Here is a 27,376-nt window from a genome sequence, read left to right on the forward strand (position 1 = left end):
AGGAAGCAATCTTGAAAGATGACGAGGCGGGCGATATATAGAAAGGGCGCTTCGCTTCTACCGAACCAAGCAGAAGGGACGGGTTTCCTCTGGGAATGGATGAAATCCAAGGAAAAGGCGGTGCCTAAGATTAGGATCAGAGACCGAAACAGAGGCCGGAATTCGGGGCCAGGATATCAGCGTTGGAGCGGGTCTGTCTGGAGGTGCGCGTTAGTGGCCTTGCGGGAAGGCGGCCAGCCAGCCAATGCGCCGAAACGCCACTGTGCGATAGGCTCGATGGGCTTGAAAGGCGGGGCAGGCGATAGGACGGCGCTGAAGCCTGGGTGCCGCAACCGCCACGCGGCTATGGGCTAAAAGAAAAAGGCTTCTTCTTGCTTCGGTTGCTTTATTACTGAGGTTCAAGGTTTGGTTTTTGATGCACTTGCAAACGCCCGGGAAACACTGTTCCTCGAGGATGGCATCATCACGGGGTTCTTCCAAGAAGTGACTCGAAGATGAGAGACTAGTGCTACGGAGTAAAAGAGGCGGACTAACCGATTATTCCTTCCTTAATAAGTCCCGTTCGATTTGCAGTCCAAGACTCCAGACGACCCTTCGTCCCTTTCCCAAACTCGTCCAGGTGACAATCCTCCAATGCGGCTTCCGTTCCACGAATCAGAAAACAGCTTTTTGCCCACGAGTTGGATTGGATCGATATGGCCAGCCCATCCATCTACGCCTGCCAAGTACAAGGCTGCTTGATATGTGCCGCGCTCTGGGTAGGTTCCAAGACAAAGAATTCGGCTGTCCGCTGGGGTGGGCGAATGATCAAGCCGGGAGCAAGTCACAATGAAGATTTCTGCCACGGGTTGGATTGCGTAAGCGGGATGCTTACTCCGTACTTACTTTGCCTTCGGCATCAGGTATGACAAGACGCCTTACTAAGGAAGGTTTTGGCGGGATCCGTATCCGTTGTTCCATTTCTAGCCTAGAAATGGCAGAACGTCAACGAGTGTGAAAATATCGTGTCTGCCTAGGGTGCATGGCACTGCATGTTCACGAGCTCTTTGTCTCAGGTAAATAGTGTCCTCCCTTATTGTTTTTTCTGCCTTATGTTACAAGCTTGGTTCGTTTAGGGAACGCACCCCTGAGGCTACAAATATATGCAGGAACTATCATTGTTTCTGCTTTTAAAGGGGGTAGTCAGCGGGAGGTGCTTAGCTGAGACATTGCACTTTGTTTTCTAACGTTTCTAATCGTTACTAAATCACAATCAACCATGGAATTTACGAGAGATGCCTTCGGTGTCTAGGTTGTCAAGGCCATCTGCTTTGGCCGACTTGGCTTTGGCAAAACGACGAGGTCCGATAGAGCGACGACGAGCCCGGCACCCGGCTCATGGTTCACGGCTCCCGGGGTTCTAATAATAAACGGCAACCTCCTGGCCGGACCTTGCCAGCGTCGTGTCGCCCTCCTGATCGTCATAGTGATTGTCCGGTACGCTTACTGACGATCGTCAACATTGCAACGCCGTGCAGGCCCCGTGAGTAATGGGGTGATGTGCTGAGAGCACCCGACGTGCCCTTACATTTGACACCTCAATACCCACATGCATCCCGGGTGATCACAACACACAGTTGAAACCCACCCCTCCCGGCTCCGGGGGAGGGGATTGCCGTCCGGTCGGGGGAAGAGGCGACGGGCTAGGGCGGGCCGACTGAATACGAGGTACGTCGTGGGCTAGGATGAAGATCGGTGGCAACCGAGGCCCGGCCACGCGCCTGAAATGGAACACAATAGTACGACTACGACTACCTGCCACCCGGCACCTCGGTCGTTGCAACACTCAGGGACGAGGGGTCCGGTGCCGATCCCCCAAAAATAGATATTGTAACGCTTGCCCATAGCTTCTTCAAAGGGCTGTCATGTTAACGTCAAAGGCTCTGTATGTATGTATGTACATGCACGGTTACCGATCTAGCCTGCCAACCTGCCAGCCAAACACCCCGGTCTACTTTTGATGTTTGGTAGGTTGCACACTATCGAGTCTCTGAAAGCACACTAGGGGTAAGGAAATCACCGATCTGATGCCTGTCAACTGGGTGGCAGTGCAATGGTGATGTGGCGAGTGGTCCTTGGCAATCTTCTAGTCATACAGTACGTACTTACGCCATTCCAAGCCACACTGAAGACCTAAATGGGGCTGAAGTATTGCTAATCTGTAGTATTAGATTACGCGTACAGATCAAGTTCAGCTCTGCTGGGGTCTTATCTCATCCTAGGAAGCTGTGAGGTGAGAAAGAGTGGCGAGAAGTCGACGAGAGGCCTCTAGTACAGGAATTGGGCAACAGTTGTATGCGAGAGTTTATCTAGGAGCCGTGTTTTGTACGAAAGGGTTCTTATCTCAATCAAATTATGATACACGTAATATAGCACTGTTGTAGAGAAATCCTGAGAAATCTTTAAGAAATAGCTCTGAAATCTTTAATCTCCTTCTGATATCCTTGACCTCTGTTTGATCCCGGGAGGATATGTACCAGAGAAACAGGACATGAAAAGCGGCATAGAATACATAGTTAAGTGAGTGGTCAATCAACACGAATTATCTGTTCCAACATACACTTTTGGATTCCTTCATGAACAGCTTCATGGCTCAAAAGGTGGCCGCAAGTCGTATAAGGCTTCACTAGACCTCTAAGGCTAGCCTCGAGCTCTATCAGAGGCATTGTAATATATGTAACCGAGGTACCCATAGTCTTCCCAAGGCAAAACTGGCATATGAAGGTACCTACAGTGTAATGGTAACGTTGTCAGCATGGTTACTTGCCTTACCCAACACATGTAGTGTCTCTGTGAGGCCATTGTTGAGTGTCGTACACTAGTTGCTTGAATCATTTGAGCCACATTAAAATAGATGAGGAAACATCACGCACTAAATGCCAAGAGTTACCGAGTTGGTGGTTCCGGGTTGATGGGATACACGTCCAACAATGAGAAAAGGCCCGTCACCGAGCCCTTGGACACGGCAACGAATTATGGTGCAAGGGAGTTGTCTCAGATCTAAGGGCTGATCACAGGGCTGTTCATCATGAATCTCGGGGCTTTGGGTCCCCATCCCAACCCCACTGAGATATAAAACAGTAAAGAGTGGGCCAATTTGAAGAAGGGAAGAAAGCAAAATCCCATCGTAAAAACTGGCCCCATTCTCATGCCATCCGAAAATTGGGGTGACTGAGAGAGGGCAGGCGATGGTGGGGCGGCGCAGCAACCAGGCGCCGAGGTGACGTCATCGAGGGCTGCAGGACCACTTGGAACCCCACACCCTCAGCAACAAATACCCAAGGAGGCCACTGCGAGGGGGAATAGAAGAAAACGAACCCTTGTCAGCCCGCTCTTCTTCATCCGCTGAGTTTGTATAATCAGTACGGCAAATGGAGGACCTAATTTTCGTCCGGATTGGATTCCCCAATGAATCGCATGCGACATCTGTCGGCGGTGACGTAGCGAGCGTTCTGGTGACTTTGGGGAACGAATAGAGCCATCTTCCCCCCACCCCAGCAGCCGTGATCAGATGATAGGGTTGTGCCGTTTCAGCATCCAATACTGTCTATCTGGCTAAAGGCGAGCGGGATTTGGTTCTGGCTGTGGGGGGAGAGCGGTGAGGTTTTGGGCGCGAAAACATCTGGGAGTGTCGCAACTGTTCCTGAGGTTGGTGGACGGCTTATGCGGCAGTTTCAAGTTGCTTGGCCCCAGTGCCAACGCCATGCAATGCATGGCATGCATGCCGTGATGCCCTCTGCCTGCGCGCATTTGTGGATGGGAATATGGATACGTATGCCACGTAGCGGACAACTCTTTTGAACGCTTGCCGCTCTCCATCCATCCCCGGAATGGCAATCATATCCGCGATGCGTTCTGGCGTTGGGGTCCAATTAGAATCGCTGAGGTGTAGTGAACTCGGGCAGAGGCCCTCGGCGGGTGGGGGGTGTCCGAGGATAATGACATCATCAACCTGTGGGAAGGCTGGGGATAGCCTCGCAACCCGTCCCCTCTTACTAAGAAAGGGTACCTACACGGCCGTTCTATTGTTATTACCGACAGGGAGGCGCCGTTAGATCCCGCTGGGAGCTACCTCGTACTCCGTACTGGCATAGTATTTAGTATATGAGGTCCCTTGCATTTCGAGAACGAGGGGACCCCAGAACCCTTCATGCAGCGTGATGGGCTGACATCCATTGCTAAGGACAGTGCGTACCTACTCAGACTTGCTAATGTTTGGTGGTAGTGTAGGAGCGGTGTGCTGAATGCAGTATATTTATTTATCTTGTTTAATCGGACCAGCGAGGGAACTCAGCAACATGGATAGAACGGAATTCCTAGTAGACTAGGTAGTTGTCTCATTGCCATTTTCCGCATCCTTTTGTGTGTTGTAGCCTGATATACGGAATATCTGTATACTGTATGCTGAACGGGCCAAGCCGAACGTGAAATGCTGCCCTATGTTGTGTCGAAGCGTTCTGCCTGTAATCGAGAAGCCGGCTCAACTGCCCGTCAGAAGCTTGCGGCCTAATTTCGTTCCCCGGAAGCCGAGCTAGGCTATTCCTGGGCGTCTTCCCAGCGGAAGTTCAACTACGACAAGTCAGCTGTAATCAGCCTTATCTACACATTAACTAGATTGCATGCCGGGAATATTTGATCTAAAAACCGAAGAAAATATCGGTTGGCGTTCCATTTTCACCGCCGGCTGGTCCTTAGCACAGCCTGGGTAAAATACCATTACACGCATGTATGCGGGCACGGAGTAAATCATACATACAATGGATCTCTAAACCACCGTGCAAACCCTTCCAGAATATTTCTAAGCTTCGGAGCTGGAACTCTTGAAGAAGGATCAACGATAATCTCTCCAAATCGTCCTAAACCCTTCTTCTGTCCGCACTATAAGGGTCGTGCATTCAAGTGTATCGCACCTTCTCCAGAACAGTTAGTCTGACAGTATACCAGGCGTTAGCGCTATTCGCACCAATCTCGTTTCTTCAGTTTGGTGAGCACCCTTGGAGAGACTGTACGTCGAACGCAGTTGGAGGTTGAAGCAGAATCAGCGATACGTCAGTGCTGTGCCATTTGCAGGGAGGCGCTAGAAATATTGTGGAAAGCCGCATGGGCCATGCGGGGATAGGTAAAGTGACGTCAGAAGATCTGTTTTTCGCAAAGGGGACGCAGATCCCTGCAGGCGAGGTACCCTCAATAGACGTCGCTTGGAGACGGAGCATCCGAAAAATATTGTTCACAACTGAAGATGATTTGCTTATTATTTCAATGTTCCCCCACATGAATTAAACTAAGAAAGTGCCGTAAGATCCGAAAAAAAAACCTCCCCACATTTGAGACCCTTGCCTATATTATGTATCTTGCGCAGTGTTCTTCAAAAGAAAACTCCAAAATGGCGCCGCAGGAAAAAAAAATTATTAGTAAGGGGCGTCGGGCCTTATCAGTTAGGTCTACCTCGTTAAGCGTAAGAGACCTCGGCACGCGGCTCAGGCTTGTATGGAGCCGACTTATTACACGTGGAGTGGGGAGAAGTAAAAAGGAAAAAAGGTATTGTTTTTACTCTTTGATACTGTTTTCCGTGCTAAACACCAACCCTCCCACGTGTAAGCGGGAGTGGATAGCAACGACGCTGTCGGAAATGTGGCGGCCAATCGAATACGGCGCAAGGATCAACGGAGACCCGATTTGCAAGCAAGAGAGCAACATGCTATTGTGAATTTGCCATGGGGGAAAACTCCCCGTAGTAATAATACCGGTGCGGGAGTTGAGGATGCAAGTCCAGGCCGAGCACAGCCACACCTTGCTGCAACGGGCGTCGCGGCCCACGGTAAAGTACAAGTACTTTATCCGATACCTCATATTATTGCTGCTATCGTCCTTAGTCCTGGTCTTATACCGATTCGATTTCACCGACACGTTTGGCCGTTCCAGATTGGGAAACTAACAGAGGACTGAAATTAGTTGCAGGCCGGGATGTGGACGACTTTGCCATCTATATGCAGAATCTAACTTTCCTTACCAAGCACTCCGATCCGTTTTCTTTCCCACAGAATTCACCAACCTACACACACTTGGTCATGGAATCTTGGGCATTGGAGGTTTGAGAAGCCACAAGTGAAAGAAGTGGGAAGAGCCACCTAGATTTCTCTCTTTCCCTCTATTTGCGTCATCTAAATCATCCTCTTCCCATCTGCTGTCACCCGCGATGGCAATGTGCGTAGCAATGTGCAAGCTGTCGGAGATCGCAGTCAGGGAGCTTAGCGAATAGCCATGGCGCCACAGCTCAATTTACTAACAGGGCGGACTTAAGGCTTCCTTCACAATCTCATTTGATGGACTAGAAAGAGTAGTAAGGTAATGTCTCCACGACGCCACATGCCTGGCCAGAATCGAAGCAGTGATGGCTGTGCTATGACCAACGGTTTTTACTTACGTACCTTACTAACCTTATAACGAGCCCTCGTTCTGCGCATACCTTGAACTATGAATATCATCTATTGACAACGCAACGCGGCAAGTAGAGGAAATGGCCCTACTGCCAGAGATAGCGCGCCGCGTGGGAGGCCCAGAGAACTGGTCAGCCATAGAAGGTGGAGGTGGGAAATGGGGTCGAAAGGTGTGAGGTGAAAGGAAAGACCGCCGAGAGCCAAGCCCCGCACCTCGCTCTCTTGAAGAATGGGGGACCCTTAATTGAAGGCACCCAGCCGAATAAGGTCCATCTTTAGCTGACGCCCAGTGTGCCCATGTTCAAAGCGTTGGGAGGGTCCCCTATCCCTTCGAAAGGGAAGGCGGGACTTGCTAGACACTTGCCAGAACTACAAGAAGGCACGCGCAGTACGCCACGTCCGCGTACCTTCCTTCCCCCCCATTTCTTTCCTGGGCGGATTATCTTGGGGGGGTTTTTTTTGACGGCTGGCGCCAGCACTTGTGGCAACAAACTCGGCGTGCCATTTCCTCCCAACTCGACCGTTCAGGCACCCCGTGTGGAGAATTTCGACCCACAAACCATTCCGCACGTCACGCCATCCCCTCCCGGTGCTAGACGGCGTAAGTAACTATACATTCAAAAGTACATTGGCGGTGCACGTCCCCGTGGGAAGTATCCCGGCCTCGCTAGCCACACCCCACCGTGTATAACGGCTTGCCTTAGGTGGTGTGAACCACGCTAGCTAGCCTAGGCCAGCCACACCTTTCCCTCCCCTCCCTCTCCATCCATGTCTTTTCTCTTTTCGCTTTGCGAAGGTACTTGGCCATTTAAATCGTCTCTGCGACTCGCTGCCTCCTCTCTTCTAGTCGGGCTGTCCCCTGTATTTCCCTTTTCACTCCGCATATACATATATACATGTCGCGTTCAGTTGACGGCGGGCATCTGCAACAGCTTTTCCTCGTGCGCGTTGGTATTTACAAGGCCATCACACATCACTCATATTTTTTTGCGACTGACTCCTGACAACTTTGCGCCGTCGATTTGACCCCGCAGCCGTTCTCTCTCTTGTCATTCCACTCTTACCGCCCTTCGTTTCAATATATTCCCCCGCCGATCGCTAGCCCCGATTGTCTGGCTCAGAATCTTATAAAAACATTTTTGTTAGCTTTCTAATTCAGCTGCAGTGCATCAGACGAGCTGGCGGCTAGAGTTTGCCCGTCGCTAGTGACCTGATACTCCAAAGTCCGATTCAGCTTCGCTCTCCGCCGCCGACAAGAGACTCGCCTCCAACCCTCGATTTTCCACGCAGCTTTTCCTCGTTCTCCTTCCGAGTTGTACGCCATCACTCGAGGCTCAGCTCTCAGAGGCTGCCACTTTAGCAGCTCTCCGGCCTAATGTTTCGTCAAAGGTAAGAAACAACCTTCGAGGTGATTCTAGGCTGGAGGTCACGCAACAGCGAAAGGCGCGCACACTGCTCTGCCAGCGCAATATGGACACTCGCTGCCCTTGGCCCTTCGGTTGACTATCACTAACTCCAAATTCTTATAGGACGAGCTCGCAAAAGCCCGGAGATGATTTGTTGGCCAATTTCAGACAGCAGTTTCCTGAAGTGGCCACTGCAGCCACCACGGCCTCCTCAGCAACATCCCCACCCCAGACCATAACTGCAGGTCACACCGAAGTTTCTGTAACTTCTCAGGAAAGGTTCGTCATCTCGCCTTTGTTGCCCTGGTGGACTCGTTGTATCGGGTTCCGACTGTGGATGTGACTCGAAAAGGAAAAGCGAAAAACCCCCCTCCACAAGATGGAGCAGGGTTTTGCGAACATGAGGTACCAGAAACCTCGGCGCTTGTAGCTACTCTCGATAATTTATATCGGGTCTTGGCGCAGCCGTTGGAAGAAACTGGCGAAACTAACAGTAGGCTCATGCAGGGCCCAAAGTCTAAGCCATGAAGCGTTTCGCGACCAGGACCCTACTCCTCGCGCATCGAACGAGCCATGGAGATTCACGCCGTCTCTGCTGGATCCGGGGTCATTCTCCTTCGCCAGCTTCGCCAACCAGCCCCCCGGATACTATACTCCTACGCCAGGCGGGACAAACACACTGTATCATCCCCAGGCTGGCGACCTTCACACTCCGACCCTCAGTTTAGGCATGGGCCTGGGAACTCCATTGTCGATGCCGACTTCAGGAGGCGCGATGCATGCTGGAACAACGTCAATGGAGATCCCGGGGTTCCACCCTGGCGGTTACCATCCGCAGCATTTTCACAATTTTAACCCGTTTATTCAGGCCCCGCCGCCACAGCCGTCCTTCGCTCCTTCTTCGTTTGTTCACCAAGATACGGGATACGAAACCATGGACCAGGAAGGGTCTCCAATGGACTCGGACCCTACAGACGACAGAATTAGATCAATCGATGGCAGTTTCCACGGACAGTCCCCCCCAATGATGTCGTTTCAAGCGAGACAATTCGGTATGCCAATGTCAGTGCCTCTCCCGGCGTCGGCGGAAAAGTTTCGGTTCCATACAGCCTTGAATGCCCCGACGGCGATGATCAGGCATGCGGATGAGATACCGGTGACATACCTGAACAAGGGTCAAGCCTATTCACTATCGGTTGTCGATACAAGTCCTTCTCTGCCAATTGCCGCCGGTACAAAATTCCGCACATTCGTGCGCGTCTCGTTCGAAGACGAACAGCAACGTCTGAGGCCTGGGGTATGCTGGAGTTTGTGGAAGGAAGGCCGTGGCACAAATGAGGCCCACCAACGAGGAGGAAAGCTGCAAGCAGTCGAATATGTCGAGGCTGGCCAACCCGCGGAGGGTGACGACAAGAGAACACGTATTGAACTGGAAACGTCGTCGTTTGATGGCTTCTCGGTCATATGGTCGCCCGGTGTCAATGGTGCGGTAGAGTGCAACATTGCCGTGCGCTTCAACTTTCTTTCGACCGACTTCAGTCACTCGAAAGGGGTTAAAGGAATACCTGTCCGACTCTGCGCAAAAACCCATCTTCTTTCGACCGACTCTTCGTATCTCTCCCCGCCGGATGAGCCTCCCAAGATTTGCTACTGCAAGGTCAAGCTGTTCCGAGACCACGGCGCTGAGCGCAAACTGTCAAACGACGTAGCACACATTCGGAAAACTATTGACAAACTGAAGCAGCAGATCAGCCAGGCCGAAAGCGGAGTGAAGGACTTTGGGAAGAGAAAGAGAAGCGGGCTGTCGCAGATGAAGTCGTCGCAACTGCAGAGACCTGGTAAAGTCCAAAAACACAAGCGGACCTGGTCCATGTCGTCTGCCAGCTCTGCCGGAGGGGGCGCCAGACTGCCGCTTGAGGAGGACATTCATTTCAAGCTTCAAACTCTCCAGGACATGTTCACCAGCACGCGCCTTGTGAGCGTCCTATATCTGCGTGGCGACGACTTGGACGACCCTGACCTGCATCCAGTCGTGCTCCCCGGCGAGTCTCTTGATCTAGCCAAGGTTGAGTCGAGGGAGAGCAATATATGGCGAAGCGAACGAAGCTCAGTTGCTGGGTCATCGCTCGTCTCGCCATCGCCCAGCTCGCTGTCGCTCCATTCGCAAGTCTCTATTCCCGGGTCGAAAGCGAAATGGCAAGACCTCCAGCGAGTGGGTTCCGGCGAAACATCATCTTCTCGACAAGGGTCTGATCAGCCAACCAAGATCAGGCAGACCGATGAGGCTGGGAATTTAACGGGTTGGATCGAAGCGTTAGGCGTGGACTCGGCATATCGACCTCCCCCAGAAGCGGCGCCTAAACCTATTGCCTGCTTTTACGTCGCACGCCGTGATACCCCTGACGCATCCCCTCGCGGAGTTCACCGGGCTATCTACCTCATGAAGCGAAATCTTCGAGAGTTTATTACTCGAATCGCAGCTAAATGGAACTTTGACGCAAACAATGTTGTTCGGACAGTGCGAATCCTACCGCGCGGGATCGAGGTGGAAATGGACGACGACGTCATCCAAGCACTCCCCGAAGGTCAAGACATGACGCTCCAGGTCGCTGAACTCAGCACAGCCTCACCCGCTACGAAGCGGGAATGGGAAATGGCTATCGATGCTCCCGGCGAACCAGAGTCTCCTCCGCCAGCTACGGCACAAAGCGGATACGAATTAAGATTCACATTTTGATAGGCATGAACACGAATTAGGAGGGTGTAATTCCTAGGCGAAAGTCATCAGCTACAACGGCGGGCAATCTAGACGGGTGCTCCTTTTTTTCGGGTCGATCTCTCGCCGGGTCGAGACGAAAAACTTGCGTAAAAGTACACGCGGTTAGATTTCTAGGTACTTTGGATTTGTGATGGTTTAGCTTCTTGAGATACCAAGTCCCCTTGGCGGGCAGAGTTTTTTTTTTATTGTTTTTTTAGAGGGATTTTTTATGGCCGAAGTATCTTCGCGCTTGCTTGGTGTTACCTTTCCCTTCAATGATGGACTCGGAGATTTCCTTTCTACAATATGACCAGGCTGGCCACTTTCCTCGAAATCTAGGCTCGAGAGTCGGCCGGATTCCGGTGCTTTACTTCGCTACATACGTGGCAGTCTTCTGTCTTTTGGATTTTGATTGCTGGATTAACTTTCGCCTCTCTTGTGGCTTGGATGAAAGGGGATAAGGGAGTGTAAATAGCGGTAATGACAACTCACGAGTGACGGGGCTTGACACGATGGGCGGCTAGTTTGTTTGGTGTCACAGGCTATGTACGGAATGCCTATTACCATCTACATACGCGGGCGCCAGCTAATAAAACGGTCACGGCCGACTGCCCAACGGGTGGCTGTCTCCCGAATGCTACCGTCTGCTATTCACTCGCTCCCGTATAAGGCGACATCGCGTCGTAGCTACTTCGATGAGGGCCAGAATCCGGTACGTGGGCCCCTGAAAACGCGGCTCTCATCAAACTTGTCAGCCTCAAAAGCCAGAACTCGAGAGAACGAGTGGCTGGCGGCCTAGGCCCAGGCCCAAACAGGCGTCCATTCTCCACAACCCCTGATCCATGCCCCATTGTTGTACATACCAAGAAGCTTCATGTCGCGTCTCGCATGTTTTCCTTTCGACGGGGTTTTATCCGCGCGCCCTCAGGCGTCCGTCCCCGTCGGGCCTTCATCTTACGCTATCTTAGTTTGCATGAGTCCGCAATCACAATGGCTAGCCTCCCGTGCCGCCTGGCAGTCAGCCGGAGCTTTGTCCCCGCACCCATGCATTATTGAAATGAGGCCGGCCCCGGGCTCTCTCCGCGTCTTCCGCGTCTCGACGTGGGAGCTTCCAGTCGCTGTGTGGGGCTTGATTGGCTCAGGATCACGCTCCTGTGTGCAGTGGTAAAAAAGGAGGTGGTAACCGGGGAGGGCAATAAAATAACATTCGATAGGAGTCTCGACTCTCGAAGGCTACGCTTTATCGAGCTGCTTTGTAAGGTTTAGTCGATTGTGTCCCTTCTCTGTCAAGAATTGATGCACGTCCTGTTGATTATCTTGCAGATAATCACCCCAATTTTCTGTCACTCTTGTCCTTGCTCCCTCCCCCCGAAAACCCGATAAGACAGTATGTTTATACGATCAAGATCGAGGCATCCGTCAGCAACACACGAATGGACTAGCCACGCTGCCAAAGGGTTGACAATAGCTTGCAGCTTTTCAAATCCGAATCCCCCATGAGCGAAGCCCTTGGCTTGATCGAAATGCCACCAGCATGGCTGCGGCTGTGCTGTGGTTCTTGAGGAGTGGCACGCCTCCTCAAGATCTGGACCGTCCTGTCTTGGGGGCTGTAACAGGGCATCACCGCACCCAGCAAACGGCAACTGCCTCACCTGAAGGCAGAACGGTCAATCTACCTGTCTCGTTGCTCAACCCCGTTTGCGTATTGGCAACGCTTTAAAAAGGACTGCAGTGGGTGTTCCCGTCAACGTTTGACGCTCGACCTCTGGCCTCCCACATACCCCCTTCCCAGCTTCTCTTTCGGACGATCCTGATGGAGAACTGGCCATTGTGGCAAGGGGTTCACGAACTCTCCAAAGTTGCGCTCCCGTGTCCACGGTTAGCTACTCGCCCCGCCTCTTATCTTCGACTACAACTGGAGAGAAGAGTCTGGCCCGGGGAAAGGGCAACAGACGTTCCCTCAAGTGAGAGATAGCGATTTACACGCACAGTGGCACAACCACACATACCTCCACGATCCAGCACGCAAACAAGCCAATTGCATGCCATGTCCCGTAGGCTTCCTCTTGCTAGACCCCTTTTCATTGCCGCGACTACCTCGTTTATCTTTTTCCTTTCTCCTCACCTGCATCGACAGAAATGACTGGTAGCCAGTCATTAACCACCCCCAAAAACATGTCTGTTCATAATACATTGCAAAATATTATTTTTAGCAGATTAATGGCCAACATGTCACGGAAATGGAAAATCCCACGCCGTGGCTGGACGTGTGTGGCGAAACAAGACCGCGATCAGCCTCAACCGGCCTGCTATCGACAGGTCCAGGAAATGATCAACCCCTGTGGTCTTCTATTATTCTCTTGCTTTTTTTTACTGCCTATCTGTCCTGCATTGAATGCCACACATATAAATCCCCCAAATGCAAGTCAATGGTCCATATTAGGTCTTTTTTGTCATAGCATCCTGCGACGCGAGCGGGTTTTGGTTTGATATCCAGGTATAAGCCAGCCCAGGGCGCACATGACCAGTCGGAAATGTCGCGATGGATAATACCACGGGTGAGAACGTTACAATAACTAATAAAGGTTAATTTATCTTTCTTCGATGGGCTGCAGGAGCAGTATGCCCCGAGCATGTGCGCAGCATGTCGTGCATGTCTCCTCATGCACAGACGAGCCAGGTGCTCACCTTAAAGATTTGTATGTACCTGAGTATGTACCAGTACCTTCTCCTGTCTCCGGGACCAAATCTCTTGGCTTTCACTCGCCACAGTTGGGACAGGGAGAAGAGCCATCCTCCAGCCTCAGGGGGTGGGAAACGGGGTGGGGTGCACCGTTCGACACAGGACCAACGGCGCAGTTACCCGCCCCGGAGAGGCATTCTTCCGCCTACCTACGGATACTTCACCAGTGAGAAAAGAAAGGGATTTACCCCAACTCGCTTCCGTGGCCGTGGGTGCCGCTGAAGACACGCCCCTCAGCCTTCCGGATCCGGATATGCGGACGCCGATCACTGTGGCGGCGGATAGTTTTTCTACTGCCGCCAGCTCGGCACTGTGAACACCCGGCCGGCTTTCTGCTTTCTGCCTCTCGCCGTGAGCAAAACAGCAGCCTTTCCAAGCCACGCGTTCTTGAGATACAATCTGTCCAATAGCACGTTGCCGGCGAGGACCAGATCCATCAGTTGTCTGTCTTTTCAGCTGTGCAGGGCACGAGGCAGAACTGATGCATATGCATCTTTCTCTCGATGAGACAACTATGGAGACAAGGCTACCAATATCGACAGGCCCTTTATGCCGAGCGTATGGCACACAGGAGGAACAAACTCTCGCCCGCCCAGGGGCTGGCTCTACTTACGACGGAGAATATAGAGTAGAAAAGGGGACAAACGGTTATGGTGCCATTCAAGTCCAAACGAGCCTATACAGCACCGAGATGGCCAGCAGAGAGGTGAGCTCTGAGCCAGTAGATCACGTATCATCCAAAGAGGACAAGAACACAACGCCAATTGAGCCATGCCATTTGCCGTTCGGATCACTCCGAACTGCACTCTATCCTCGATCAACCGGCATACCTATTGCAGGTGCTCTTGGATCACTAGCCACAGTTGAACACGTACGCAGCAGTTGCGGCTGTGGCGAAGGCGAGATAAAACAAAGATATATTCGCCACAGATGGAAGCCACTGTCGCCTCATTTGGGTTGCTCATCTTGAGGCTTTCTCTCTCGCCCAACCACAACCCCTAGCCACAGGCTAGGCAAGCGGGCCGTGCGACACATATTATCCCTTGAGGGTCAAAGACAGCGGGGGGCCAATGGCGGCTTGCCTGATAAGGCAGTTGTGGCAGGGCAAAACGTCGAATCCTGGGGATGAGACACCTTTTCGCCACCTTAATCGAGCGTTGGCCGCGGTCTGGATTGGAGGCTTAGACGTGGAGACGAGCGCCCGTTCCATCGTGGCGTGGGGGGCGGAAAAAGGGAAAAAGAAAGCCACACATGCCTGTAGGGGGGAGAGAGGAGGGCAAAGCCCAATCTCCTCTGGCCCGGGGCTTTCGAGCTCACTAGCCACCTTCTCGAGCCTGGAGGGAGGGCGTCGACCGAGTGAAGGTGGCGAGTATTGTATTTTACCCCCAAAGGGTTCCAACAGCCACTAGACTTGCATGGTATGTGCAAACACACAAGTACATAGTAGGCCAACACCCATCGGACCTAGCTGGGCCACCTGCATGCTTCGTACCTCAGATTGGCGAAAGGAAGGGAGCCAAGTCCCCAAGTCACCCAACACGCCCTTATGCCGCCGTCTCCCTTCACCTCCACCATCCACACGGAGCAAAGATCGGCGGAGGGGTCGTTGCTGCTCCGCGCAAAGGAGAAAAGGGTGTTGACGGGATCCCTCCTCGCTTCTTTTACTTCCCGTACACCAGGGTAAGGGGAAGATGATAGAAGGGGACTTCAATCTATATATAGAGACGAGACTTAACACTTTGTGAAAAAAGTGGTCCAAGAGGCGAGATGAGGGAAGCTGCATATGTCACGAATGGCCCACCATTTTTTTTTTTTTTGGTTCCTGGATCGACAGAGGGCTGTAAAGCGTGGGACTGAGATATTGCCACTGCTCGTCTGCGAGAAGCTGAGCAACTGTTGCCGATATCCCGTTGTTTACAAATTGCCTCGATGCGCGAGTCGCATACAATCATACCGGGAATTTTGGTGCAAGACTCACGTAGATCTCAGTAAACATCTTGTTGACAAAAAATCAAGCCTGTCCAGGGCCAATTGGTTCTTCAAAACTCTCAACCGAAACTTTCGCACTTATCAGCCCAAAGGAAAGGAACGGACCAAATTTTGACTCGTAAACACAAATTCTGGCTCTAGGAAAAATAAACAACTAAAAGATAGACAACTAGACAACGTCAATTGATTTCCGCAGAGGACCGAAAGGCCCATTTTACTAAGATGAAATTGGAGGGGAAAAAGCCAGTGACGGGAACAAAAGTACCACCGACGTCATCCCCCCTATGACGTCATTCTCAACCCCCACCAAAACACCAAAGAGAGTTTTTAACCCTAACCCTAACTCCTGAAAGAAGGTGCATGAGGTTTGTTTACCTTTCGCATTTCACTCCTCTTCACTCTTCAACACGAATGCTATCCAGCGGCGATGTTATTGCTACCAAATATCCTTTTTAGGTCATGAGTCCTCGGTAATGTTGCCCGCTGCGTGTCTAGTTTCAGACCAGTGGCTTGACTTTAGACCATTTTACGTTATGGTACCAAGTTGGCACAATACTTCTTTTTGAGAGGCTCCTACTGCCGTCAAAGATGTTTTTCTAGTTCTTGATGAAGAGGTATCTAGAGACCTTCCTTTTCACTACACACTTCAAGTATTGGAGAGAGTTGATGAGAATGTTTTGAAGAAAAAAAATGGATTAGCCTGGACAGGTCTCCAACGGCCTAACTGACAATTAACATCACATGACTAGGTCTGCTTGGCCGTTGCCTTTCTCTCTCTTCGCAGCCATGCTAGCGAGCTCGTGTCTAGTGCCGTGCATATCCCCAGCGGCAGCAAACTTTCCATGAGAGCAGGCGAAGCCGCCGCTGTGGTTGAGGCATGGCCTCCTTTCCTTCGAGGCTGCTATGCCATGCCTTATTTCCGCGTCGAGGTCGTCAAAACTCGGAATTTATTGTGAGCCCCTTTTCTGGATATGAGGCAGGCTAAACCGCACAGAGAGGTTGCTTCAGTCTGGACCTCTGCGCGATACACTTTAGCAGAGACGGCCCGCTATTGATTGCTATGTGCGGGTGCTTGCTCGGTGGGTGAGAGGATGCCAAGGCCTTGTAGGGTTTTGGAGCATAGTGAGGCCGAGTTTTTTTTTGGTCTACTACGGGAAATGCTTAAGTATGTTCATTTTAGTGTATGCGGTGATAGATCTAACTGTGAAAGTCCCTCCCTGAGCAGACGAAATAAAAATTATAGAGGCTGAGGCTCGCCACTGAGCAGGGTGACTCGTGAACCTTTGAGTCCATGGGGCTTGCGGCCTTTAGCTTTCTAGGTTGTTGGTCGTAAACTTGGTCCCGTCTCCTTATCTAGTTGTGCTTTTGGTCTGGGGTTATTGAGCGGGTCGTGTCTGTATAGAGCCTAGAATCCTGCTACCCCGAATACAACAGCTAGACTGAATTAGTGCACAGCCGGGTTTGCGGGAGGGTGTGGCTAGTCACCGCCAGTTTATGATACGTGTTGCCACGACTGGGAAAGTAAACAAAGGGGGAACCTCCGTGTTCTCTATTTTTTCCCCTTACCTTTGTGACGCTGTGGTTTCTCAAGGCCCCGGTATCTGGCTGGTGGTTGCAGTATCAGGCAAAATAAACTGAGGCCCTCCTAGTAACTCTATCCTTTCCCCTCTGTCTTGCGGCTGAGTAGACTTCTTCTGCGTTGTTTGACTCTCGAGAGGATTATCCATTGCTAACCTTTAAGATTGTTCTTGTTCTTTGTAGCCTGGACTATGGCTTCCCATCTCTGTTTCTTGAGCGCCTTTGCCGCTTTCTGAAACATAAATTTCCTTTCAATGATGCTGGCCGGATATGTGGATCTCGAGAGGATGTATATCTGTGTCTGGACAGAAAGTCGGATGTTGTGTTCAGTTAGGTGTAGCTAAACTCGAGGAAAAGCAATGCATTCGTAACGACAACGACAAATATTACCTCTTCTCCTTACATCGACTTCTTGTCTACTTCTCTGGCAACTCAGGAAGACATGTTAAAGCCAATGTAGACCTGCAATTCGGTTATACTGGTATCTACTTCTAGGGAGCATCGCTCTCAGACGGCGGACGTATCCGTCGCGTTGTTTCCGACTCTTTCTAACCTAATGCATTTTATTGGAGGTGATTCTCGGCGGCATTTTTGTTCGTTTTAGAGGTAAATGCGTCCGAAAACAAGACAGCTAGCTCTTATAACCACTTGAGAGGAAAGGGTGTAGAGAAGTCTCGATGATCTATCTGGAACATACATAGTTGACCAGTGCTAAGTACCTATGCAATTGTAGCATGAAAGAGAGTCTACAGAGACTCTTCATAAAGGTTTAGGTTTCCAGAGCCAACTCTACCAAAATTATCATTTCTCCAAGCCCTCGACCGCATCATTCCGAGCCTTGGCCATAGTTTTTCTAGAGACTTCTAGTGGTAGTGGCTTGGTCAGTACATCTGCCAGATTGTCCTTGGAGTTGACTCTTGAGGTCTATACTAGCACTCACGACCCCTACATACCAGTCCAGTTGGACCGTGTCTTGACCAATACCAAGCGAGGCAATGTATTGCTTCAACCATTACTCAATCGACTGATGCCATGGGTCAATTGAGCTAGTTCTAGGCCTGGTGCCCAGGGCACTCTTCCGGGCGACCCAGCAATCCCACCAAGTGAAATTTATTTAATATTCAAATGATTTTGCCCGTCAATTATCCGCGTCTGCAGCCACAAAATTGCTGAAGTCATCCTATTGCAGTCCTCGCAAGCTCCGTTTATTGCTTCGAGCTTGAGATATCCACCACCTCGCCGACATACAGATACAGTCTATTGTTGGCGTACGGTATTGTAAGGTAATGTAAGGTATGTATGTACGGAACAAGGATGGATGTTAGCGCGGGCTTGGGGCGTGGGGTGGACGGCCGGCCGGCCGTCTGGGGAACGAACGCCATGCCGAGCGCGGGGCCGGCTCGTTCGGTGACCCGTGCACAACACGGCCTGTTGCCGGGCGTCTTGTGCAGGGGCATGGATGGCTTCCCGTCTCTTTCTCGGGGCAGGAGCCTCAAGTTGCACAGCATATCACTTAGCAAGAACTAGTTTGACAACTCGCTCCACACTACACACAACTATGATCTCCAGCAGCCTCTAGGTCCTCCGTAAACGGGAATGAACTACCTATTTTTCTTTGGGTATCTGACCCGCATCATAGTAAAAGCACACTACAACGCCGTCAATCGCATGACTCTTTATCTTTCTTTGATCTTTCAGGGACATGACGTTTCGACAAAAAAAGCAAGAAAGAAAAAAGGACTGAAGGGAGGGACCAATACAATGCAACACAGGAGCACAAAGAGAGCCAAAGAAACTCTAAATACAACAATTCCAGGTTACGCTTGAAGCTTATCGTGGGAGTCTGCTACCAAACACGGGTGACCACCTAGGGCTAGATAGTTAGAATGCCGTTGGCTGTCAATGTCAGCATGATAAAGATCTTGTCCAACCAATTAATTGTCGGGGCACCAGAATTCGCTGTCCTGATTTGGCGTGTCCTTCGGGTACCGAGGAATAAGCTGAGCGAGCGTCTTGTGTTTCTGTTTCAGTCACCGCCTTTTCAACACTGCCATTCTCCCGCAGTCGACGTGGACAAAGTCGGTACGGATTAGCCGAGCAAATAGTAGACCATAAGAAAATCGCCCAGTTGGGGGAGGGGGACCCTTCTCTACACTCCGATCCATTGTAGAAAGCCCTGGGCTGCTTTCACTGTGCTTTCCATAGTTCTCCCCCTACATAGTTCTCCCCCTAGTCCGCATCATAACATGACTCCAGGCTGGCACAATCGGACAAAGAAAAGAGTCAGAAATATCGTGAACAGCATTTGAAGAAAACCCCAGCTGGATACAGGGCCAACGGCTTGCCAGGCTCCTCAAGCAACGGGACGGCTCGAGGATAGAGTCTGGGTGGCTGTTAGGCTTGTTCGTTGTAGCTTGGCGGTGGAGTGCTGGCCGTGCTGCCGTGGGTCCAGATTCTCAGAGTCTGACTGGGCCCAAAGTGGGGGCTGCGGCATGCTGAGCAGCGAGGTGGGGTCGTTGCGAACTTTAGGTGCGGTTCTGTGCCCACTGGCACTGGCCACTGGCCCCCCCAAACCCCGCTGCGGCGGCTACGCCTGAATCAGCATGAAGAAAAGATAAAAAATAAAATCACGATATTGTGGGACCTGACACGACTGCATCTCTTCTTTTCTTTCTCGCCCTCTCTCTCCCCCCGTCCCCCTCGCAGCCCGCTCGGTCACCACACGCACCGCCTTGCCAATCTTTCCTTCAGGGTGCTTCTCTTCTTTTTATCGTTTCCGTTCCTGTTGGTCGGTTTTATTCGTCGCATCCCAGCCACGGCCTCTTTGTCACTCGACGCACGTCAAAGCCCCGCCGAGTTGCCTCTCTCCATTGTCGCTCCGTTTACGTGACCAGGTTACTTCCCTCAGAGCCGCAACGAACGACCTTGGAAGAAAATTCGTTTGCGCCCGTCTCGGTCTTGTCGAGTCCCGGTTACCAACCTTCCGTCTGACACGCGAAGCCGCTTTTCCCCATTCAAGGCCCTTCCGTTGGTGCTACCCGAAGCCCTTGTCTACGACGACACTTCGAAAGCCCGCGTCCCCAAAGTCAGACCGCACCCGAGCACGCTCCGGCTTACCACCGTGCTATTGGCCAAGAACCAACTATCCTCAGCCTAAGCAGATCGCGACGAGCTCACGCTTCTGCGACAATCTTTAGGATCCAAAAGGAGACAAGCGACTCGCTCGACCCCGCGGCGAGAACATTTAGGAAACAAGAAAAAACAAAAGAAACTTCGATACACTCTGTTATCGCGATCATCTGTGACTTTGACTAGTCATGGCCAGTCCGTTGCAGTTTGCCTACCGAACCCAGAAGGCCATCGGCGTCTTCGATGCCGCGCCTGTCTACGAAGACCTCCCTGGGTTCGACAAGCCTGAAGGGAACCTCCGGTGCTGTGTCTACTCGCCATGCGGCCGATACTTTGCCTACGCCTCTAACGAGGGCGTGTCCATTGTCGACGCCTCGGTTGGTCATGTGCTGACCTCGCTACTGATCCCGACCGTTTACGATCTCAGCTTCTCGCCCCGTGGCTCGTACTTGAGCACCTGGGAGCGCCCTGCCAAGGACGAGAACGGGGACGCCACCAAGAACCTCAAGATCTGGCGTGTCATTGAAGATGTCGAGGAGGGTGCCGAAAAGCAACCCCTTGGCAAATTCGTCCAAAAGTCCATGACCAACTGGAATCTGCAGTACACGGCCGACGAGCAGTTCTGCGCCCGTCTCGTGACCAATGAAGTCCAGTTCTACCAAAGCGACGACCTGACTACCGTCTGGAACAAGCTGCGCGCCGAGGGCGTGACCGACTTTGCTATTGCCCCCGGAATGAACCAGAATGTTGCTGTTTTCGTGCCCGAGCGCAAAGTAAGACTCGCACAATTTCTTGTTCTATTACTGTAAACTAACGCTCTTGTTCTGCAGGGCCAACCCGCCGGAGTGAAGGTCTTCAATGTGCCGCAATTCGCCACCCCGATTTCCCAGAAGACATTCTTCAAGGGCGACAAAGTCCAGCTCAAGTGGAACGCGCTTGGCACAAACCTCATTGTGCTTGCCCAGACAGAGGTGGACAAGTCCAACAAGAGCTACTATGGCGAGACGAATATGTACTTGCTGAGCGCCAATGGCTCCTTCGATGCCCGCGTAACACTGGACAAGGAGGGCCCCATCCACGATGTTGCTTGGTCTCCGAACTCGAAAGAATTCGCCGTGACTTACGGGTTTACACCCGCTAAGACAACGCTCTTCAACCACCGCGCCGTGGTTACGCATTCTTTCCCCCTCGCCCCCCGCAATACTCTGATCTTCTCGCCTACTGGCCGGTTCGTCCTTGTCGCTGGCTTTGGCAACTTGGCTGGTCAGATCGATGTCTATGATCTCGAGAAGGACTACCGCAAGGTGACGACAATCGAGAGCGGGAACCCCAGCGTGTGCACCTGGAGTCCGGACAGCCGTTACATCCTGACAGCCACCACTTCTCCACGCCTTCGTGTCGACAATGGCGTGAAGCTCTGGCATGTGACTGGCGGCATCATGTACAACGAAGAGATGGTCGAGTTGTACAACGTCATGTGGCGGCCCGCGCCGCTCGAAAGTCTGCCGAGCGGAGATGCTCTGCATCCCGTGCCAGCTCCCCATGCTTCGGCCCTGGCGTACTTGGGCACGGTCAAGACACCGTCCAAGCCGGCGGGTGCCTACCGGCCCCCTGGCGCACGGGGTACCGTAACACCGCTGCACTTCAAGCGTGAGGACGAGGGTGGTGCGGCCCACATCGTCGGCAACGGCACTCCATCGGTTGGACCTAACGGATTTGGACGTCCGCGCCGTCAAATTCCAGGAGCCGAGTTCACCGACGCTCCTGCGGGCGTTCCTGGCGCCGTGCTAGCCGAGGGAGCCGCGATGGAGGGAGAAGAGGGCTTATCCAAGACTGCGCTCAAGAACAAGAAGAAGCGCAACAAGAAGGCAAAGGAAGGGGCTGCGGCTCCTCAGGGTGCTGAAGGTGGCCTAGCCCCGCCTCCTCGTGAGTTCGGAAGCGGGTCCGGTAACGAGGGACGCAGCCCCGAGCGACGGGGCCAGTTCCAGAACCAGAATCCCTATGCGCACCAGAACCAGCATATGCGCAACCAGTCGCGCAACCTCCCACGCGACCGTGCCCGCTCGCACAGCAGGCCTGGGCCGCAAAATGGACAGACGCCCAACGAAGCGCCGCCGCAGTCGAGCCCACTAAAAGAACAGGGCAGTGCTCCTGTTACTCCTGTTGCACCGGTTTCGCCTGTTGTTGAAGTGGTTGACCCTGCTGTGGCGGCCAACCAGAGTGCCAATGCCAAGAAGATTAGGAGCCTTCAGAAGAAGATCCGCGCGATCGAAGATTTGGAAATGCGTTATGCGGGCGGCGAGAAGCTCGAGGACACGCAAATGAAGAAGATCAAGACCAAGGTGGACGTGATGAAGGAGCTTGATGTGCTGGCCAAGGAGTTGGCCTAAGCATCCAGCCGCATTGTGAGAGAGACAAGGAGAGGACTTCGTTCCCACGCAGGAATACTACCTCCGCTCTCTTTGTCTCTTGGAGCTTTTGGGACTTGAACAGCCTACCCTACTCTTGTCAAAGTTGGACACGTGAAAACTGACATTTTGGTCAACGACGAGAAGTAGGCGATCAGATATTGAGCTCGAGGAGCAACCACGGGTGAAGTCTAGTCGTTCTATAGTTTAGTTGTCATGACAACAGCTTGCAATTGTAGTTCATTAGCAACCCTCGCGTTGGACTGGACTGAACAGTAGGCAGTTGGTAGTGGTGGAGAAGAGAAAGGCAGTCTCAGAAAGCGGATAGAAAAAAAATCTCAGGTCCAGCGGGCCAATACTTTGTTGTTATTGTATTATGTTGCTTTTCTTTTTGTAGAAAAAGAAAACAAAACGACCACTGTGAATCGCGATTCCATCTCGATCAGGGCTCAACGTTCGGGACGGGGGTAGGTTATTTGTGGACACTGGGGAGGCCAAAATTAAAGATCGATCTTCCCCACACTCCCCAACCTGGGGTAAAACGGTGTGCGACACAGATTCCACGTGATTGTTAGGCCATTGTGGGGGCATGTATCCATATCCGTACAGCGAAATGATGTGCTGTTCACGTGATATAGGCAGGGACAGACCTGACCAGCAAATTCAAGTGCTCGGCCAAGTTGGAGCCAGCCATCTTCTCCACATGACAACAACGCTTCAGCCTTATCAGCCAGTCGGCCAGGGGGACACGTGAATTACCTCGGTCTAGTCAGCCAGACACCCAACAACCAAATTCAGCATATAACACTCCCTCAAGGCGCTAGCGCAACCGAGATCTGGCCTCGCCGGCATTTAACCAGGATGGACAATCTGAAAACAGACTCACAGCTAAGGACGCTCGTCACAAAACGCACAGCTTCGGAAGACCAGAATGCCGCCTCTAATGCCAAAAGAATCAAACTCCTTCACGACGGGCTGACAGAACTGGATGCTCAGCCCCCACTGACGACCGTCAGGGTTCCTTTCCCAGAGAAGGTAAGTATGCCGGTGCCTGCTGTTGTCACGGGAAATGTTCCAACTGTTTCAAAGCCTGCAGTAATAGAAGAACGAAACGGCGAGATCCAATTCCGCGTTGTCAACAATGACGGCGCCAGAGAGAGTATGATTATTCTGACAGGTCTCAAATGCCTCTTTCAAAAACAACTGCCAAAAATGCCCAAGGATTACATTGCACGCCTCGTCTACGACCGTACTCACACATCTATCGCCATTGTCAAAATGCCCCTCGAGGTCATTGGGGGAATATCATTCAGGGAGTTCCGCCCTGGCAAGTTTGCCGAAATCGTTTTCTGCGCCGTCTCGTCCGACCAGCAGGTGAAGGGATACGGCGCGCATCTCATGGCCCATTTGAAGGACTACGTAAAAGCCACGTCCCCAGTTATGCATTTTCTGACTTATGCCGATAACTATGCTACTGGATATTTCCAAAAACAAGGCTTCACGAAGGAAATTACGCTTGAGAAGTCGGCCTGGATGGGGTACATCAAGGACTACGAAGGCGGGACGCTCATGCAATGCTCGATGCTGCCGCGAATACGCTATCTCGAATCCGGGCGTATGCTCCTCAAGCAGAAGGAAACCGTGCAAGCCAAAATCCGCGCCCTAAGCAAAAGCCACATCATTCATCAGCCGCTTGGTGTCGTCGCCACTCCTATCGACCCGCTCTCCATCCCTGCCATCCGGGCGACTGGCTGGTCTCCAGATATGGACGAACTGGCCCGCGAGCCGCGGCACGGGCCGCACTTTAATGAACTCCGGCGGTTCCTGTATCAGATGCAGAACCACAAGCAAGCGTGGCCCTTCCTTAACCCCGTAAACAGAGATGAAGTACCAGACTACTACAACACGATTAAGTCGCCGATGGACCTGTCGACGGTCGAAGAGAGGCTGGAGCGCGATTTCTACACAGCCCCGAAAGACCTCGTCGCCGATCTCAAGCTAATCTATGCCAACTGTCGCCAGTACAACGATTCGACGACGGTATATTCAAAGTGCGCTGCAGGGCTCGAGAAGTACATGTGGACTCTGATTAAGGAGATCCCCGAGTGGTATGAGCTGCTTGACGACTGATGCGGCTGACTGTTTTTTTTTTTTTTTTTTTTTTTTTTTTGAATATTTCCTTTCTTCCTTTCTTTCTTTCATTACTTCCCTTATTCCTTATTCTTTAGAGCGGCTACGTCGCTCAGACAGAGCATGACATGAGGTGAGTTGCACAGGACTCTGGGAAAAGGTGATGAAAGCGTTGCTAATTTTCTTTCTTTTCTTTTTTTTTCTTTTCTTCATATTTGACGGGTTATGACTCTTCGAGAAGTAAATGGGTGGTTGCATTAAGGAAAGACGCGGTTTTGGCGCTTGAAAACGATCCGCTTGTGACAGTTGCAATTGTGAGGCCGGGTTTGCGGTACAGTAAACGGGCAGAGAGACACGGGTGGGTGCGCGACTTGACCCGGTTGTGCTCTCTGCGCGGGCCTCTCTTCTTTACTTGACCTTGCAAGTTGCGGCGAGAAGTAATCGGTGGCTTCTCAACCCATTCGGTCGTGCTATCTTGGCTTTCGTTCCCAACCAATTCACAGTCGATCCATATCCCCGAGGGAGAAAAAACGCGGCTGGCGTGGGTATCTGCATGCAACTCACTCCTCTTTCCTTCCCTGCCAGCATGTTGGGTACAGCTGATAATTATATGGATTTTTTTTTAAACATATTAAACAAGGGATGCAGTGGGAACGCCCCCCTGCGGTCACTCCTCGCCCGCTGTCTCTCTATTTTCTTCTACGGTATGCGATATGCTCGCACTTACATCTGCCGGAGAACAACCCCGGCGGGTGCCGTTCAGCAAACCACACGTCTGGCACCACGCAGATATTCACCCGGCCGCATCTAGCTATCAAGGTACATACAATAATCCCCCTGCTCGGGCCCCTATTATTATTATGAGATCGACCAAGACATTCTACTGCTAGACTCTCAACCACTCTCGCCCCCAGACACGCCCAACTATCCTCCCTTACACGCACGCGTGTTCTCAACAGAAGGTGCTAGGCCGACTTGCTGGTGATCGCGACGAGCCTTCGGCTTCACTACCCTGGCATTGAGTCTGTCTGGTTTTGGTAAACCTCCAGCTAAAGGGGGTCTCGGAAAACAACAAAACACATTTTCTTGATCCCAGGAAACAAAGCAAAACAACCAACAAAATGGGGCTATGGAGAAGGAAGATCACCACCAGTGACGACACTGCCACCAACGCAGCCCACTTGACGCTCAGGGCGTCCATGGTCTCGAACCTGCTCGGTATGCCACTCGACACATGTCGGAGACAGAATCGAGACCCTCTGACTGGGCTTTTTGTTGCTTGCTAGTGACCATCCTGTTCTTCCTTTGGGCATTTTCCTATGGCCTTCTCGATGGTGAGGAGAGATTGACACCTGCCACGCGCTCCCTATCCGCTTTGTCGCGGCTGGAATAGCACTTACAGACGAGGCGGCGCCACACTCACAGTCCTCAACTCGCACCTCCAGAAAGAGATGGGAATCACGGCCTGGCCACGCTCGAGACCGCCGCCGACCCCTTCCTCGCCATCTGCGGCCCGCCGCGTTAGATGCTCGGAGATCCGCCTCAACCTCAACCTCGCCCAGGCCGTGCAGGGCGTTGGCTCCTTCGTCGCGCCCCTCCTCGCCTCCCGCGTCTTCTTGGCCAACACGGTCGGCACGGACGACGGCCTACAGAAAGTTCAATGGGCCTATCTGGGCGTCGGCGGTTTCGATGCTCTCCTTATTGCATTGTTCTTCCTCGCGCCCATGCCTGAGATTACCGATGCGGATATGCATCTGCAAGAGACCGAGGTCAGAGGCTACGACCCCGGCCCGTTGATGAAGCAGACAAACTTGTTTCTGGCCGTTTGATCGCAGCTCTGCTAGGTCGGTGCCCAGGTTGCCGTCGCGGTGCGTTTTCTAATGCTGTCTACAATTCCCAGCATTTTGGGCTGTGTGAAGCTGACAATCTCTCCGTCTAGAACTACTTTATCAACTTTTGTAAAGATGCTGGCCGCGACACTGCCGCTTCCTGTGGGTGGCCTCTGCAGCTAGAAAGATGGGGCATGCTCTCCGAGAAAATAAACTGACGTGCCGTGCTACCCACCCAGCGGAGCTGCTCGCTGTCGGCTAGGGCCTGTACGCCTTCAACCGCTCCGTCACCGGCCGGCTGCTGACGATCCCGGCCTTCAAGCCCCGGTACTAGCGGCCATCGAGCTGCTCATGCTAGTGATGTGCTTGGAGTCGCTGTGCTTCGCCACCATCTACACCAAGCTCGGCGGCACCCTCCTCGTCTCTGCCATCTCGGGCGGCATGGTCTTCCCCCCCATGACCGGCGCTGTTGTTGATGCCAGGGACGCCCACACCGCCATGGCCATCCCCATGATGGGATACATCCTGGCGCTGATGTGAGCTATTCTTCTCATATTGCCTTGAGCGCTGTGTGGCGATGCTGACGAGACGGAGATCGAGCTACCCCATCTACGTCGACGTCTGGAAGCGCGACGTCATGGACGCCCACCGCGACACAGACGTCGGCCTCGAGCCCGCCGCGCCATACGACGCCGACAAGGCCTTGCAGCTCGAGGCCTAGACGTCGAAGGTCGAGAACGAGCATGCTGAGGAGCCTGTAGCGCATGTCACGGAGGTCAAGAGCTGAGCTGGCGTCGGGGCGTTGTTTTGTTTTGTTTTGTTTGGAGCGTTGTAGATGGGGTCGAGTGGGTTAGTTGCTTGTGGTATTTTTTTGGGGCGGCTCTATGGGGACCAGCTTTTAGTTGTGTTTTCCCCCCCTTTTGGATTTAG

General features: G+C 52.3%; 5 protein-coding genes across 5 annotated transcripts; 4 read left to right on the top strand and 1 right to left on the bottom strand.

The window, feature by feature from the left end:
- Positions 1-6,667: 6,667 nt before the first annotated feature.
- Positions 6,668-7,664, bottom strand: B0T26DRAFT_715961 (uncharacterized protein). The gene is made up of 2 exons (XM_060442258.1): positions 7,642-7,664; positions 6,668-7,077 (listed from the first exon to the last, which is right to left on the bottom strand). The coding sequence occupies exons 1-2, from the start codon at positions 7,644-7,646 to the stop codon at positions 6,846-6,848; spliced, it is 237 nt and encodes a 78-aa protein (XP_060294341.1). The 5' UTR covers positions 7,647-7,664; the 3' UTR covers positions 6,668-6,845.
- A 187-nt stretch (positions 7,665-7,851) lies between these two features.
- B0T26DRAFT_677410 (CP2 transcription factor-domain-containing protein) lies at positions 7,852-10,619 on the top strand (the record flags this gene model as incomplete). Its single annotated transcript, XM_060440097.1, has 3 exons — positions 7,852-7,865; positions 8,006-8,161; positions 8,390-10,619. The coding sequence occupies 3 exons, from the start codon at positions 7,852-7,854 to the stop codon at positions 10,617-10,619; spliced, it is 2,400 nt and encodes a 799-aa protein (XP_060294342.1).
- A 9,435-nt stretch (positions 10,620-20,054) lies between these two features.
- B0T26DRAFT_351890 (eukaryotic translation initiation factor eIF2A-domain-containing protein) lies at positions 20,055-22,661 on the top strand. The gene is made up of 2 exons (XM_060434561.1): positions 20,055-20,852; positions 20,910-22,661. Exons 1-2 carry the CDS (start codon positions 20,268-20,270, stop codon positions 22,467-22,469), a joined length of 2,145 nt encoding a protein of 714 aa, XP_060294343.1. The 5' UTR covers positions 20,055-20,267; the 3' UTR covers positions 22,470-22,661.
- Positions 22,662-23,135: 474 nt separating this feature from the next.
- B0T26DRAFT_857438 (histone acetyltransferase GCN5) lies at positions 23,136-24,657 on the top strand. The gene is made up of 2 exons (XM_060447706.1): positions 23,136-23,522; positions 23,577-24,657. The coding sequence occupies exons 1-2, from the start codon at positions 23,349-23,351 to the stop codon at positions 24,615-24,617; spliced, it is 1,215 nt and encodes a 404-aa protein (XP_060294344.1). The 5' UTR covers positions 23,136-23,348; the 3' UTR covers positions 24,618-24,657.
- Positions 24,658-25,738: 1,081 nt separating this feature from the next.
- On the top strand, positions 25,739-27,167 carry B0T26DRAFT_677413 (uncharacterized protein; the record flags this gene model as incomplete). Its single annotated transcript, XM_060440098.1, has 7 exons — positions 25,739-25,835; positions 25,904-25,951; positions 26,043-26,386; positions 26,474-26,485; positions 26,557-26,608; positions 26,691-26,982; positions 27,041-27,167. The coding sequence occupies 7 exons, from the start codon at positions 25,739-25,741 to the stop codon at positions 27,165-27,167; spliced, it is 972 nt and encodes a 323-aa protein (XP_060294345.1).
- Between the last annotated feature and the right edge of the window lie 209 nt (positions 27,168-27,376).

Source organism: Lasiosphaeria miniovina (assembly GCF_030549165.1).
Source record: "Lasiosphaeria miniovina strain SMH2392-1A chromosome Unknown B0T26scaffold_5, whole genome shotgun sequence".
NCBI lineage: Eukaryota > Fungi > Ascomycota > Sordariomycetes > Sordariales > Lasiosphaeriaceae > Lasiosphaeria > Lasiosphaeria miniovina.

Coding starts and splice junctions, on each gene's coding strand:
- B0T26DRAFT_857438 (XM_060447706.1), top strand. CDS start 23,349: ATGGACAATCTGAAAACAGACTCACAGCTAAGGACGCTCGTCACAAAA. Junction 23,523..23,576: donor GGGTTCCTTTCCCAGAGAAG/GTAAGTATGCCG, acceptor ACTGTTTCAAAG/CCTGCAGTAATAGAAGAACG.
- B0T26DRAFT_351890 (XM_060434561.1), top strand. CDS start 20,268: ATGGCCAGTCCGTTGCAGTTTGCCTACCGAACCCAGAAGGCCATCGGC. Junction 20,853..20,909: donor TTTTCGTGCCCGAGCGCAAA/GTAAGACTCGCA, acceptor CTTGTTCTGCAG/GGCCAACCCGCCGGAGTGAA.